The 14918-nt window shown below is 44.0% G+C and overlaps 1 protein-coding gene across 7 annotated transcripts in view; it reads right to left on the reverse strand.

Moving 5' to 3' along the window:
- Nucleotides 1-1580: 1580 nt before the first annotated feature.
- Nucleotides 1581-14918, reverse strand: part of B3GALT5 (beta-1,3-galactosyltransferase 5) — a 31992-nt gene continuing 18654 nt past the window's right edge. For 4 of the 7 annotated variants that reach the window (XM_071566693.1, XM_071566678.1, XM_071566704.1 and 1 more), the window contains exons 2-3: nucleotides 7378-7552; nucleotides 1581-6952 (exon numbers count right to left, since the gene is read on the reverse strand). In XM_071566693.1, the coding sequence (XP_071422794.1) occupies nucleotides 6002-6952; nucleotides 7378-7458 (1032 nt within the window). In that variant the 5' untranslated portion in view covers nucleotides 7459-7552 and the 3' untranslated portion in view covers nucleotides 1581-6001. Of the gene's footprint in view, nucleotides 6953-7377; nucleotides 7553-10732; nucleotides 10993-11456; nucleotides 11600-14918 lie in introns of those variants that run through there. The other 3 variants (XM_071566669.1, XM_071566658.1, XM_071566686.1) reach the window with 3 other exon arrangements.

Raw genomic sequence — 14918 nt, forward strand, 5'->3', positions numbered from 1 at the left:
TGGTAGGAATGTTGTGTACATGGTTCAGTGGGAGAGATTCTAAGAAGGCACTCGGATTTGTGTTTTGCCCCCACAAAAATAAGGCATTTTTGAATTTGTCAGACATTGTTTCTCATCCATTGAAATTGTCCAATTACATTTTTCAGTGAAAATGCACTTGAGTGAACTTTTTAGAAGAACAGCATCAAACCCACTGTATTACCAAGCTTTGAAAAAAAATCTCTATTTGCTCTGCCAGAACATGTGCAAATTCAAGTGTATTTTTTCAGGCTGTTTTTCCTATGACTGAGTCTGTCTAAGTCCTGTGACTCAGATTGTTTCCTCTATTCACTGTAATACTTGTAGATATTTCTAGAAATATATTGGTTTAATGAAATAATGAATTTAATGAATAAATTTAATGAATAAAGCTTAAAACAAACAGGCACAATACATCAGAAAGGGAAGGATGAAGCAGAGATAAAACAAAAGATAAAGGCAGTAAGGGAGAGCTTTTCTATTTATGGCTTTTAGTTCATAACTGCCCGTGTTCAGCAAACAATCTGATGGCCTTCAGTTGCTTCACATTCCTCTTTTTCAGTGATAAGGGAACAGTACTGTGCTCCCAGGTTCCAAGGAGCATGTCAGCCAGCCCCAGTCACAGTCTGGCTGTGTTGACACAGACAAAACCAGCTCAGGCTGCATCTTCTTCTTTCAAAAGGCATCAGCTGTGCTTAAATTTATTCAATTCAGTTGAATAAGGAAGGGGAGAAAGTTGAGCAGTTTCAGATTCACATTCAACATGTCCAAGGGGCAGGTCTTGCCCTTGGGTCACAACAACACCAAGGATGCTCCAGGTGGGGACAGAGACCATGGAAAGTGCCCAACAGGAAAGGCCCTGGGGGTGCTGTGACAGCGGCTGGACACGAGCCCAGGTGTGCCCAGGTGGGCAAGAGGCCAAGGGCACCTGGGCTGGGTCAGGAGTAGTGTGGGCACAGCCCAGAGCAGGGACTGTCCCCTGTGCTGGCACGGCTGAGGCACCTACAGGGCTGTGCCCAGTGCTGGGATCTCATGGAAAGGACACTGAGGGGCTGGAGGGTGTGCAGGGCAGGGAATGAGCTGGGAAGGGGCTGGAGCAGCAGCTGAGGGAGCTGGGGGGGGCTCAGCCTGGAGAAAAGGAGGCTCAGGGGGACCTTCTGGCTCTCTGCAATCCCTGCCAGGAGGGGGAGCCGGGGTGGGTTGGGCTCTGCTCCAGGCAACAGGAACAGGATGAAATGTCATCCCTTTGAGCCAAGGGAGGTTTACACTGGATATTAGGAAGAATTCCTTCATGGGGAGGGTTCTCAAGCATTGGGACAGGCTGGGCAGGGAAAGGGTGGAGCCTCCATCCCTAGAGGGATTTAAAAGCTGCGCAGATGTGGCACTTGAGGACATTGTTTAGTGGTGGCCGTGGCAGTGCTGAGATTGTGGTTGGAGTCAACGATCTTAAAGGTCTTTTCCAACATAAATGATTCCAAGATTCTATTAATTTTAACTGGAAAAAGAGCAAGCCCTTTAACTTGACCACATCCCAAAATATCAATCAATTCCCAACCCAAAAGATGAGTGAACACACAAAACTGTGGCAACAAAATGCTTTACTAAAACATCATCCCTGGAATAGTTGGCTCAACATTTCCATGTTCTATGCAAACAATGCAAACATTCTCACGTGGTTTATGCCACCATTTTACAGTCACCTGCACAGATGCAAGACAAGCAGCATTCCTGGCAGCTCCAGGACAGACCATTAGCCCTTGTGTTCCCTTCAGCTTTGACAGAAGGCAAAAGTTTCATCACAAAAATCTACCCTGTATTCCCAGAAGTGCCTAAGAGGGTTGTACCTCCTCAGTAAGACTGAACCAGAGGAGCTGTGAGACCAAATCCTTCATGCACAGTTTGGACAGTCCTATCCCAAACTAAGAATATGTTGGTTGATGAGTTAGAGATGTGAAAAAATGCATTAATTTTTCTATGCACAAAAAATGATTTTGGAAGAAATGATTTCTTCATTCCTCTCTGTTTAAATGAGAAGCAATGGAGTAACTTTTAGCTGACCTTTTCAAAGCTATTGAGAAAAAACTGATGTAGTGATCTTCTGACTGAAAAAGCATAAAAATGTTAGAGTAGTGCTCTGCTTTTACAGACAAACTGCCCCCAAATTGCCAACATTCTTTAATTAATCCACGCAAAATTTAAAAAATAAGTATATCTACACTGCAGTATTGTTTTTACAGTTCTAGTTATATTTCTGTTCATTTTATGATGGTCTTCCGTAGGAAAATAAACATAATTTGGCAAAAGGCCACTAATACTCTTTTGATTGTGTTAAAATTCCTGATCTGAGGCCTAAGCTGCAAAAGCTAATTTCTTTTAGCTGATACACATAAACTCACTAGCACAGTGGTTTTGTTTAAATAAATAAACTTGCCTTACATGCAATCATTTACTTTTCTTAAATCACTTTTTCCAGTAGAATAACCTTGTATTTTAAGTGATCAATTATTCATTTAATATATTCTTGTTCAAAGAACCCCAGGGAAATGGGGCTGTTCAGTCTGGAGAAAATGAGGCTCAGGAGGGACCTCTCCACAACTCCCTGACAGGAGGTTGTGGCAAGGTGGGGATTGATCTTTTCTCCCACGTAACAAATGACAAGACAAGAAGAAATGGCCCTGAGTTGCACCAAGGGAGGTTTAGGTTGGACATCAGGAAAAATTTCTTCACAGAAAGGATGGTCAGGCATTGGAAGGGGCTGCCCAGGGAAGGGGTGGAATCACTGCCCCTGGAAGTGTCCAAAAAAGTGTAGATGTGATGCTTAGGGAATGGTTTAGGGGTGGAGCTGGAAGTCTTGGGTTAGTGGTTGGACTGGGTGATCTTGGAGATCCAACCTAAACCATTCTATGAATTACAAGATCAATTTCTAATTTATGCCAGCACAGAGAAAATCAGATGTTGAGGAAAATTCTGGGCAGCAACTAAAACCATTCAGCTGGGAAGCTGCTTTGCAAAGAGGAGGGGAACAGGGTCCCTGAACCCATAACATTCCAACCTGGACTCATCTGCTCCTCAGCAGAGCTTTAGCAGTGAAAAACCAAATGCTTACAGAGAGTCAGGCCACCAGAGGCTTCACAACATGTATAAGTGGGGACAAATATTGAAAGCAGCAGTCGAAGCATCTTGAATTTAAAAATAAGACTCTCTGGATTCAGTATCCAGACATGCTTGAGGACTTTATTCCCACTGGCACAGCAGCTGTGAATTTCAGAGAATCAGAATGGTTTGGGTTGGAAGAAACCATAAAGATCATCCAGTTCCAACACCCTGCCATGGGCAGGGACATCTTGCATTAGAATTTAGCCCTCAAAATATAGTGGTAGGGTCTGCAGAAGTGCTTAACAGAGAACAGCACCATCTTCCCACTTAGTAGCTGCATTCAAGTAATTAGGAACACTCCTGACCTGGGATAAAAGCCACGGCCAAGAGGTCAAGCAGAACTTGGCCCTCAAGGGTAACATTTCTAAGCTTATACAAAGCCACAAACTGCTCAGGTGAGACATATTTTAGTGCCACTCACAAACAAGTTCAGGGAAACAACCTAAAATGCTGTCTCCTAGAGGGAAACTTTATGCTTTCCCACTAACTCAGCCTGGGAGAAGAGCAGCAGCTGCACCATCTCAGGAGCCACCACAGGTCCTGCATCTCAACACCCTGTGGGGGTGAACAACTCAACGCATCCAAATGTAAATGAAGATAAAGGCTCTCTGGGATTGCACAGCTGGACTTGTCCTGCCAGCTGGGGCAAAACTGGCACCAGGCACAGAGGTGGAATTGAGATCTACAAGCAACTGCAGGATTATTGTATTATTATTCTTACTTATTACTTTATTATTATCTCTGAGAACAAGCAGAGGGCAGGATGGACATTGGGCTGATTATGCTCTCCCAGCTCACAGACCTTCTACCCCAAAAGACAGAGAACTAGGAAGAACCAGAAGCTTTCCTTTTGCTCATCATTTTCCCATAAATTAAAGGAATACCCAGCCTGCACCTTTGGCACAGGACCAATGAATGGCAGAAGATATTTCTGCAGGTTACATGGAAAGAATTAGGATTAAAAAGGTGTTGTTTGGCTTTATCAGCCTGACACACCTCAGCAGCAGCAAAAGTATTCAGAAAAGAGCTGAATTTTAAATAAAATTGAGTTGTTAAAATATTTCATTTTAATAAAATATTTAAAGTTTAGTAAAGAATATTAAAATGAAGAAGATTATTCTTCTGCCAAACAAATAATTTCTTTCATCATCAGTGGCCAAAAATAAGTTCATGAGCTCAAGTTACTCTACAAAGAAAATAAATAATTATTACTAAACACTTTTCAGGATGAGGCATGTTCCTGCTGAAAATATTTATCCTGCTCTTCAGACACAGGCAAGTAAAAAGATACACCTGAACAGTCCTGGCCAACTTCAATAAAAACAAAAGAAACAATAAAAGTAAATAACAGTAAAAGTAATAAAATTTATTTCCCTGTCTTTTCTCCTGCTCCCCCGTGTGGGTGTGTGGGGATGAGCCCTGCCAGGTGTCACATCCCCTCAGCTCCTGGCCCATCCATCCTGCCCTTGGGAACAGCTCCACTTTGACTGCTCTCTGCTAAAACAATCATTTCACACACATTACAGGCATTTGCTACTTCTTTGCTGATAAAACTGACCTTCCCTTGATATGAAAGGAAATCAAAGAGGAGCACTGCATAAGGCCAGGATTTATCAACTCCTTTCTCCCTCCTCTTAGCCCCAAAGTATTTTTCACAGCATCTGTTGTAAAGACTCAATTCTTTATCTCTGGAACCTACAAACAGCCCAGAGATTTCATGAGTCTTTGCTTGGGAATGAAACAAGAAATAGGGCTCCCAACCTGAATAATTACTTGAGCACGTTTTCCCACTACGTCTTCTTTAAAAGAGAAAAATCCTCCTGTCTTCTCCCTCACACAGCCAGTTTCTCATAGGAAAAAAATGTTTTAATCACTGTGAGTGAGTCTAGTTTAGCCTTGGCAAACCACTTACAGTAGGTTTCAGGCAACCAAAGTGAGATAAAAAATATAAAAGATGTCTCTGGGCTCTATTTTAATAGAAAGAGCAGGACACCCTCCACTGGCTCCACCACAGGTATTTTCAGCAGGAGGTACATCCAAGGAAACAGATGCAGCAGCTTTACACATTCACCAGGTGACCTGCAGTCCCCAAGGTTGCCCCAAGAGCATTGCATGGGAAAATTCTTCCATCTCTGCAAAAAAAAAAAATGTATGTAGACTGAAGGAGGGATCTGTGGCAGGATGCAGTTCTGCCCACACAGAGCTGGTTGCAAGGGCAGGGCTGCAGTTCCCTCTGCCAGGAGAGGAGTGTCCTGACAGCTCCAAATATTCCTTAAATGCCTGCACAGATGGGTGCAGGAATCTATCAAGGGCAACCAGGAAGACAGTGTAGATTTTATTCTCTGGGAAAGAGTGCTTTGACTGTTCATTTAGAACTGCAGAAATGTCCCCAGTTCTTTAGCAGCAGGATTTGGAGGGCAGGTTTCAGAAAATATAATAATTGTGCAGAGAAGGGATGCAAAGAGCTGGGAGGGAATGGGAGAGAAAGGGATTTGCATGTTCTTGGGCAGAAATTGAGAATGTCTTTATGGGAAGGGTTGTCAGGCATTGGAAGGGGTGCCCAGCGAGGTGGTGGAGTCCCCATCCCCGGAGGTGTTTAAGAAATGACTGGACATGGCACTCAGTGCAGTGGTTTAGTTGATAAGGTCAAAGGTTGGACTTGATGATCCTGGAGGTCTTTTCCAACCTTAACGATGCTATGATTAAAATAACCATTTGAAAAGCTTTTAACATGATGGATCTGGAGTTAATTGGGGGTTTTGCTGGAGTCAGGAGCAGCACTGTAAAAGTAGAGCCTCTCAGTGTGTTAATTCCAGCAGGGAAGGTGCTAGAGCACCTCTCCATGGCTTTCTGTCACTAAGTGATTCCAGAAGCTCAGCTGCTCAGAGGGTTCCACTTCGTGGCACATCACGATTTTCTTAAAGCGAGAAACAGAGAACCTGATCCTCTCTGGGAAGAAGGTCTGCTCTGAATGAAGCTCCTCCAGCCGAATTTTTAATTTCTCAAGGCACAGCCCTATGAAAACATCCTCCAGTTTAATGAATGCAACACTCTCAGAAACATTATAGATCTGACTGGCAACATCACTGGATAAAACATAGCCAGTCCCGGAACAAAAGGGCGGGTAGGTCTTCCCTGGGTACTCTTCCCTACTCACATACCACTTGCTCCATCTTCTCCGGATGGGGTACTCGTGCAGTTTTAAAAAGCCTGTGAAGAATCCAGTGGTCTTCTTCCTCAGAAGCAGCTCAGTGAGGTAAAAAACGTTGACAAACACGTCTGTGTCAGTTTTCATCACAAAGCTGGCCTGGTAACAAAACCTGTGAACCCACTCGATCCCCATCATGGTCTTCAAGGTCAGGTTGTAATACGTGTCCGTGAAGTTCTTCTGGATGATGTCCCTGTACTTTTGGCCTTCAGCAGCGATGTCAGCCTGCTGGCTGGGATCCACAGCTCTTCCCAGGAGGAAAAACGTCACCAGGCGTTTCCCAGCCACCGTCCTCTCCTTGCCCCAGGTCTGCCTGATGGCCATCCTGGCATCCAGGTGCTGCTGGGAGGATGCCACAAGCAGGACAAGGAAAGGAGGGTTCTTATGGCAGTCTATGTCTGGCAGCTGGGAGAAGTTTCCTTCAATTCTCCTAAAAGTCTCTGTGGGGAACAGCAAACCTTGGCTGTTTTCACAGAATACACGGAACTCAGTCCAGTTGTAAAAGAACCAGAAGCTGCCACAGCTGAGCCCGAGGAGGCAAAAAAACCACCTGAGCTTTCTGGAATCCATCTGAAAGAAACATGAAGGAACAGCACATGAATAAAAATAATAACTAATTCCTTTCAGTGCTGTGCATCAAACCCCCTGCATAGGGATTCAAAGCCAGGGCATCTCTAATTGGAAGCTGTGTGTTTCAGGGCACTCCCCCACACCCATTTCTCCTTGTATCATCTCCACAAGATGTTCTGCTGGCCATCAAATTCACATTCATGCTTACTTGAGTCTGCCCTCCAAGCCAGCACATCCTCAGAATTCCACACAAGCACATCCAGGTCACCCTGGCTGATGCTTCAATGCTCACCCCTTATTTTCAGCATCTTACAAACCATGATTTAGATCCAACAGGGGTCTCACAAGCCAGTGAGAGGAGGAGCAGCAGATTGTGTCCATGTCAGGTGAGAGAGAACAACAACAACAGGGTTTTTTTTAAATACCATGGTTCTCCATCTATGCCTGTGTCCCAGAGCCAGCAAGTGTCCCAGGTGCACACCCAGCCACGTTCCTCCCATCCTCATCTTCCTGTCCTGTGGGGCTCTTGCATCAACCCAGAAACTGCTCCTGATCTTTTTGCTGGAGGGGCCATGAGTCACATATTTGAAGCTGGGTCAGCTGTTGAGAAAAAGAAAAGAAAACCTGCAATGGGTCACATTATTTGGATGGTTCAGCATGTGCAGATTTGAAGTGACTCACTAGGGCACGCTGAGGTGAGAAGGGGGTTGTCCTGTCCTACTCTCCTCTTGGGTGACAGACATCCAAACAGTAACAACAAAGTTCACTCATTTATCCTTGTAAACAGATTAATGTGCTGCACATCAGGTTAAAAATACTGATTTTCAGAGAGAGAAAAATTATCAAAGGTCACAGTGCCAAAAAAAATTACGCATCTGCATAAATTAACCTGGCCAGAAGAGTTTAAGGCTTCAGTTACTTGTTCCAGTAACCCACAGGCCCAGTTAATTCCACCAACTACTATTTCAGAGCACTAGGATAGGGCATTTTACCTTCCACCTTCTCCCTTCCTAACAAAGGATTGGATTTGGCTTCCCATCTGAAAACACAGCAAAACATGTTTACAATCCCCAGAGCTGTAGATTTCGTGGAAATTTGATCTTTGCCTGCTGACCAGGAATGTTCTGTGTAGACTCCCCAAATCACATCAGTGCCCTCCTTCTGCTCAAATTCCCTTTTCCAAGCAATGAAAGGTTTTGCATTGCAGGCTTTTAAGTGCATTTGAAAGTCCAGCCAGGTGTTCCTAGAACCAAACCCAGCTCATCTTACCTGGAAGAATAGTCCCATTAACAGCAGTTGGAATTGTCAAAAGCATGAAACAAGTAGAACTGGAGCCCCAGTTTACTGAAATTCCTCCCACATTGAAATGCATTTCTGCAATGATTCACTAATGAATTTTGAAAATATTTCAAGAGTCCACATTTCTTCTGGTACTTAAATTTAAATTAACTTTCTCCCCAAACAGAGCATTCCTCAGATCTGTTTTTTTCCTGTATGTATAGCTCACAGTAATCTTGCAATTAAGTTTAAAACTGCTTTAATTAAATTCATATGTAAAACTGTGTGAGATTATACATATGCATGCATACATATATATATATATATATCCACACACACAAAAGATTATACAAAAATCTGCTCTGCATCTGTTCTCATGTTCCTCAGTGGCCTGGGAGGAAGCACAGCACTATCCTGAAAACAGTGTTTTTAGGAGAGGATGATGTTCTGAGGTTGACAACAGAGCTGCACAGGAGCTGTCACCAGCTCCCATGAGACTCTGAGGGTCTGATATTTCACAGTCACAGGAATTTCAGAGCATGTGCAAACCAAAGTCCTTCAAATATGGAACTAAGAAGGCCATTGAGACCAATATTCTATTAAAACACATTAAAAACTTCTTACAAATACCCAAGAACAAGAAACCATAACTCAAAACACTCATTTTACCACATTTCAGTAGAGCCAGACTAATGTGACATGACCATATTTACTTCTTGTTTTCAGACCTAAAAACCATTACTAAGGTCCTTGTTCTGGACAGCTGGGAGAGCAGCCTCCCAACTTTCCCATTCTGCCCATCTGGATCCAGATTGTCTTCCTTTTTCTGTCCTTGTAGGAAACATCTTACCTTACACAGATATATAAACACACGCACACACACAATGCAAATGTTTACAAATGCATTTAAATTGTAAAACATATTGCAAATGCCCCATATGCCCATGTGTCCTTTCACAGCAGGTCCCTGTGCAAGCACCAGTGGGTAGGCAGTGGCCTGCATGAAAAGCACACTCTTCCCAGGGCAAAGTCTCCTTTGGTTCTGTGTGAAAGCTGGAAAATAACAAGCTTTTGTCATTGGTTTAATCATCAAAACCCAAATTCAGGTTTATCTGGGATTGGTAGGAATGCTGTTCTTTTTTTCTCAAATTAAATACTTGCCATTAATCACAGAGGTATTTGTGGAGGGCAGTGGGGAGAGGACTTGGAGGATCCAGATCATACCAGTAGCACCTTGGGCTTTCCCAGTTTGGCATCTCACTTCTGTCTCCCCAGCTGTTCTATCCACCAGATAACACACAATCACAGAATGTTTTGGGTGGGAAAGGACCTCACAGAGCATCAAGTCCCACTCCCTGCCATGGGCAGGGGCACTTTCCACCAGCCCAGGTTGCTCCAAGCCCCATCCAACCTGGCCTTGGACACTTCCAGGGATGGGGCAGCCACAGCTTCTCTGAGCAACCTGTGCCAGGACCTGCCCACCCTCACAGGGAAGGATTTTTTCCTAATATCCAAGCTAACCTTGTTCTCTGTCAGTTTGAAGCCATTCCCCCTTGTCCTGTCACTCCAGGCCCTTCCAAATAGTCTTTCTCCATCTTTCTTGAGGGCTCCCTTCAGGTCCTAGAACGCCAGTTATGTCACCCCAAAAGTTTTCTTCTCCAGGCTGAACAAGACCCAGCTGTCCTACCCTTTCCTCCCAGCAGAGCTGCTCCATCCTCTGCCCATCCTGGTGCCTCCTCTGGACTTGCTCCCCAAACTCCCTTCTCCAGGTCAACTCACAGGCAGGTTGGTTCCTTGGACCACTGAAGTTGTTATATCAGGGACTAAAATAAACCTGCAATTGTCTCCTCATCCCTGATATCCTGAATCCCCGCCCATCCCTCACCCCACCTGGGAACAGTAGGTTTAAATTCCTGGGTGAAGCAAATGCCTGGGACAGCTGCTATATGTGAAGAACACATGGAAAACAAGCTGCTATTATATTTCAACAGGACAACCTGGCTGTGACTGTATTTATCAAGACCCTCATCATCCAACTAAACCATCTTGCTGTGCAGCAGAGATACCAACACAAGTTGGGTGTGACCAGGGCTGGCTTTTCTAAATTTTCTGCCATTGTATCCTTCCTCCTTTGCCTGCACCTGATAAACAGTGCAGGCTGTGACTCAAGATTTCCAGCCTGCATGCACATATCTCCATGGAGCAGTCCTGGAGATGTTAATATGAAGGAAAGAGTAAGTCTACAGCAGATGTCCAGAAGGCAAAGGAGACTTACTAGCACCCAATCTCTGCTCTAGAGGTCATTTTGAACTGCATCCAGTGCTTTTGCATCTAAACAAATCTTTCTGGTTCCACAGAAAGCCCTTTAGCATGATGTTATACTTCATTTTTTCTCTCTGATCTGAGTCAGAAATCACAGTTTTTAATTATCTCGAAGCTTTTTCCATCTTCTGCTGTTCCAACTGCAAAATATTTTATGGAGGGCATTGCCAAAAAAGTTACCTGTTCCATGTCCTAGAGGCTTTCCTTAAACTGAGTGGTGCAGCATTTCATGGCTTTGCACAGATCCAGGTGAGGTTTGTATGGAATCCTGGGGCCCAGGAAACATGGAGTCTGCAGCCCAGAGCTCCTCTGGCACATACCTGAAAGGAACACATGAGAAACAGGCTCTGCTCTCATGAGATCCCACTGTTACTGCATCCAGCTCGGAGGCCTTCAAAGTAAGAAGGATATGGACCTGTTGGAGGGAGTCAGAGGAGGCCATGAAGATGCTCAGAGGGTTGGAGGACCTCTCCTATGGAGACAGGAGGGGGTTGTACAGTCTGGAGAGAAAAAAAGGGTCTATGGACAACTTAGAGCCCTTTCCAGTATCTAAAAGGTCTCCAGGAAAGCTGGAGAAGAGCATGGAGTGACAGGAAAAAGGGCAATGGCCTCAAGCTGGAGGACAGTGAGTTTACAGAATCACAGAATCTTTAAGGTTGGGAAAGTCCTCTAAGGTCAAGTCCAACCACCCTCCAGCACTGCCAACGCCACCACTAACCCATGTCCCCAAGTGCCACATCTACACATCTGTTAAACCCCTCCAGGGATGGCAACTCCACCACTGCCCTGGGCAGCTGTGCCAGTGCTGGACAACCCTTTAGGGGAAGAAATTTTTGCTGATACCTGACCTAAAACTCCCCTAGCTGAACTTGAGACCATTTCCTCTCATGCTGTCACTTGTTACCTGGAAACCTGGGAACTTTCCTCTTTGTTAATCTCATCCTTCCATCCTCCTCCTCCTCTTCTATCTGCACCAAGATTCCTTTCTTGCTCTTCTCTTACACCTGTTTTAAAAGCTTTGAGAAAGCAACAGTCTTGTAAAATAAGTTTATGCAATACTTCATACAATAGAGCTAAAAATGTAAGAGGAGCTCTTACAAAATTCTGAAGAAAAAAACACTAAATTCTGGTAAAACAACCAAGACCAGATAAAATTAAACAGTCACTGGTTTCCCTTCCTCTTTTTATTTTTTTCTTAAATTCTCTTAATATCTAATTACTTTTGCTAACCAATGCAGTGAAGAAGTAGGAAATAGCTCTCTGTTAATTAATGTTTTTATTTCAATGACCTGTATTAATGTTCATTTATAAACTTTAAAAGGGAATATGAGATTTGATAGAGAACAACATGTAAGAACATTCTGAGCTGTAGACACACAAGGTTTATCACATCTGAATAACCAAAGTATTCTGGACTGGGGTTGACATTCTTAGCATCTTTTCAGATTTAGTAGATAGGATAATAAAGGGACCCAGAAAACAATTGAAATGTGTGGGGTTATAGGTTTGTCAAAAGTTATTCTTCATAAATTGGGCATCAGACCTGTGGGGAGGATACAGGCAGGCACTCTGAGCCTTCTCAGCTATTGATGCACAGAAGATCACAATCAATTGTATGTAAATTATTTACATTTAACAAAACCTACTACACTAAAGGCATAAATCCTTTCACTGTTGGACATGACAAATACAGAGTAGGTCTGACACTCCTCAATCTGTTTTGCTCTCAGCCCCTGCTCCCCAGAGCACTGGCCGGCAGTGAGGGAGGGCAGGGCACAAAACTGTGTGTGCCACTGAGCCAGCCCAGGGCATTTCATCAGTGCCACTGAACCCCCAGCATTCCTCTGCTCCTCCTAATGCCACAGCGAGGGGCAGACCTGCACCTCAGCTTTGGCAGGTGCATTGTGCCCCTCAGAACACTCTAGAGATGAGGAGGAAGTTCTTTGCTGTAAGACTGGTGAGGTGCTGGCACAGGTTGGGCAGAGAAGCTGTGGCTGTCCCATCTCTGGAAGTGTCCAAGGCCAGGCTGGACAGGGCTTGGAGCAACCTGGGCTGGTGGGAGATGTCCCTGCCCATGGCAGGGGGTGACACTGGATGATCTTTGAGGTCCCTTCCAACCCAAACCATTCTGTGATTCTGTGAAGAAGGGAGTCCAGGTCTGTCCATACCAGTCCACCTTCAGTCCTCTCTCTCTTGCAAGTTCCTGTTTCCATGAGTGGCACAAACTTCCTCCTGCATTCTGCCATGGGAAGCAGGTCAGCTCTAGGATCAATCTGTTCACACCACTGACCCTTGTGGGACTCTCTCACATTTCACAGTGGTAAGGCCATGGTAACTCCTGTGCCAAAGCCTGGTTATTCAATCAAAAATAATCTGACACCTTCTTTAGGCCTGTTAATGAGTGTAATTATCTGAACGGCACCAAGAGATCAAGACTATCTGCCATATAGGTCAGGAAAAGCAATCTGGCCTGAGGCAGAGGGAGGTAAGTAGGTCTAGAGTCCCCCTGAGAACCAGAATTAAAATATCAATTAAAAGAAATACGGTTTTGTTAACTTTTCTGGGTCGAAGCTCCAGTCCTGCCACTGAGTTCAGTGGACTGTTGGTGTTGTCTTTGCATTGAGGTCTCACACATCAACCAGGGAACAACCCAAACCACAAATGACCACAGTCTCCACTTTGTAAAGAGACTTAAGCAGCTGTGACAAGGCAGACCCAAAAGCAGAGGCACAACCAAAGTGTGTAAACAGGAGTTACAACCTCAAATACTGCACAGTTAAAGTCAGCAGTTTTATTCCCATTTTCCTTTCCTAATCATTGAAAGTAACATGTGCCCTGGTATAAGAACTAGTAATAGCTGCTAACTCCTGATTTTCCTTGGAATAAAGCCCCTAAATTACTTTCTCATAAGCTCAGCAGGGCACAAGGAGGGATTAAGCACACACAGATAATAAGAAAATGTCAAGTACAGCAGGAAACGTGTATTTTTTTTCTAAATGCGAGTGTTTGAGAGGAGCAGGGGCCAGCCTGGAGCTCTCCAAGATGATGTCTCTGGGGATGCAGTGGCTTCAGCAGTGACTGGGCCACTGTTTTTACGGGAAGGCAGCTGAAAGAACTGGCCAGAAACACCCACCAAGGTGACAAGGCTGAATGTCTCCTTCCTGGATGAAAGAATTTTAAATTCACTTTAAAATGCTGCTTTTCAGAGGAAGGTTTTCACAGCACTGTGTATTAACAGTGTCCTTGCCCAAACTGTGGGGGCTGGCAGAGGTAGGCAAGAGGGGTGGAAAACCAAAAAGGGTACAGGACAAGGGAAGAACTTTTTGTGCTGCCCTTACTTACAGACTGAGGAAAACTTTTTCCCCTTTGCTACCTCTCATCAACCTCTGCTATCAGTGTTGTGTCTCCTTGTCAACTCATCACCAAGACAGAGCAAGACACTGTTCCTCTGCTTCTTAAGCACTGAGTTGCTGCTGGGCATGTTATGTACAGCCAAATCTTCTCCCTGGTGGTTTTTCCCTTTCTTTTATCTTTTTATTTTTCTTTTAGTTTAGATTATTTTGGGGAGTGCTTTGTCTTTTTTTTTTTTTTTACAATGCTGCTGGAACGAGCATTTAGTTCTCTCATTCCTCCTCAGGTTTGCCTTGATGGGGTGTGTGTGGAGAGAGGGGCTTTTGGAGCTGACTCTGTCACAGAGCCAGGGAAAGAGTCCCCATCTCCAAACCCTAAGCCATCAATTAGACAACAGATAGAAGAGGAGCTTTACTGTTGTGGATTTTCAAATCCTACTGCATTGCCTGGCTTATGTTCTGTCATTATGTTACTAATACCCATTTAGCTGATTGACCCTGTGACTCCAACAGCAGATTGAATCTTCTCTGCAAAACGTTGGGCTGGTTTCATTTACCACTTTGGGGTTTTAATAAGGCAAGAATAAAAAATAATTAAAAGAAAAAAGATGAAGAGTAGAAATGAGGTGTAGAAATTCAAGTTAGATATTTTCTAGAGGGAAAAATCATTATTAGAGTCACGTGTTAAATTCTAGATTAATATTAATCCAAGTGAAATGCCCTGCAGATATAAATTATAAGATGTATACAGATATATGCATACAACTGTATTCTTAGCAGTGTGATCAATGAAGCCTAAACACTGGTACAGTCATAAGAAAGAAACATTTTTCACAGCAATGAAAGGAAAAAACATGATCTAAAAAAGAGACATTAAAATACAAATTGGTTAAAATTCAACTGAAAGTTTCAGCTCCATGCCCCACATCTCTTTCCATCATGAGCCAGTTTCAAGAAGAGCCACCTGACCTGCAGTAACTCCCTAACATTAACCCCTCAAAGGCAAATTCCCACTA

The sequence above is a fragment of the Pithys albifrons genome, chromosome 1 (assembly GCF_047495875.1).
Source record: "Pithys albifrons albifrons isolate INPA30051 chromosome 1, PitAlb_v1, whole genome shotgun sequence".
NCBI lineage: Eukaryota > Metazoa > Chordata > Aves > Passeriformes > Thamnophilidae > Pithys > Pithys albifrons.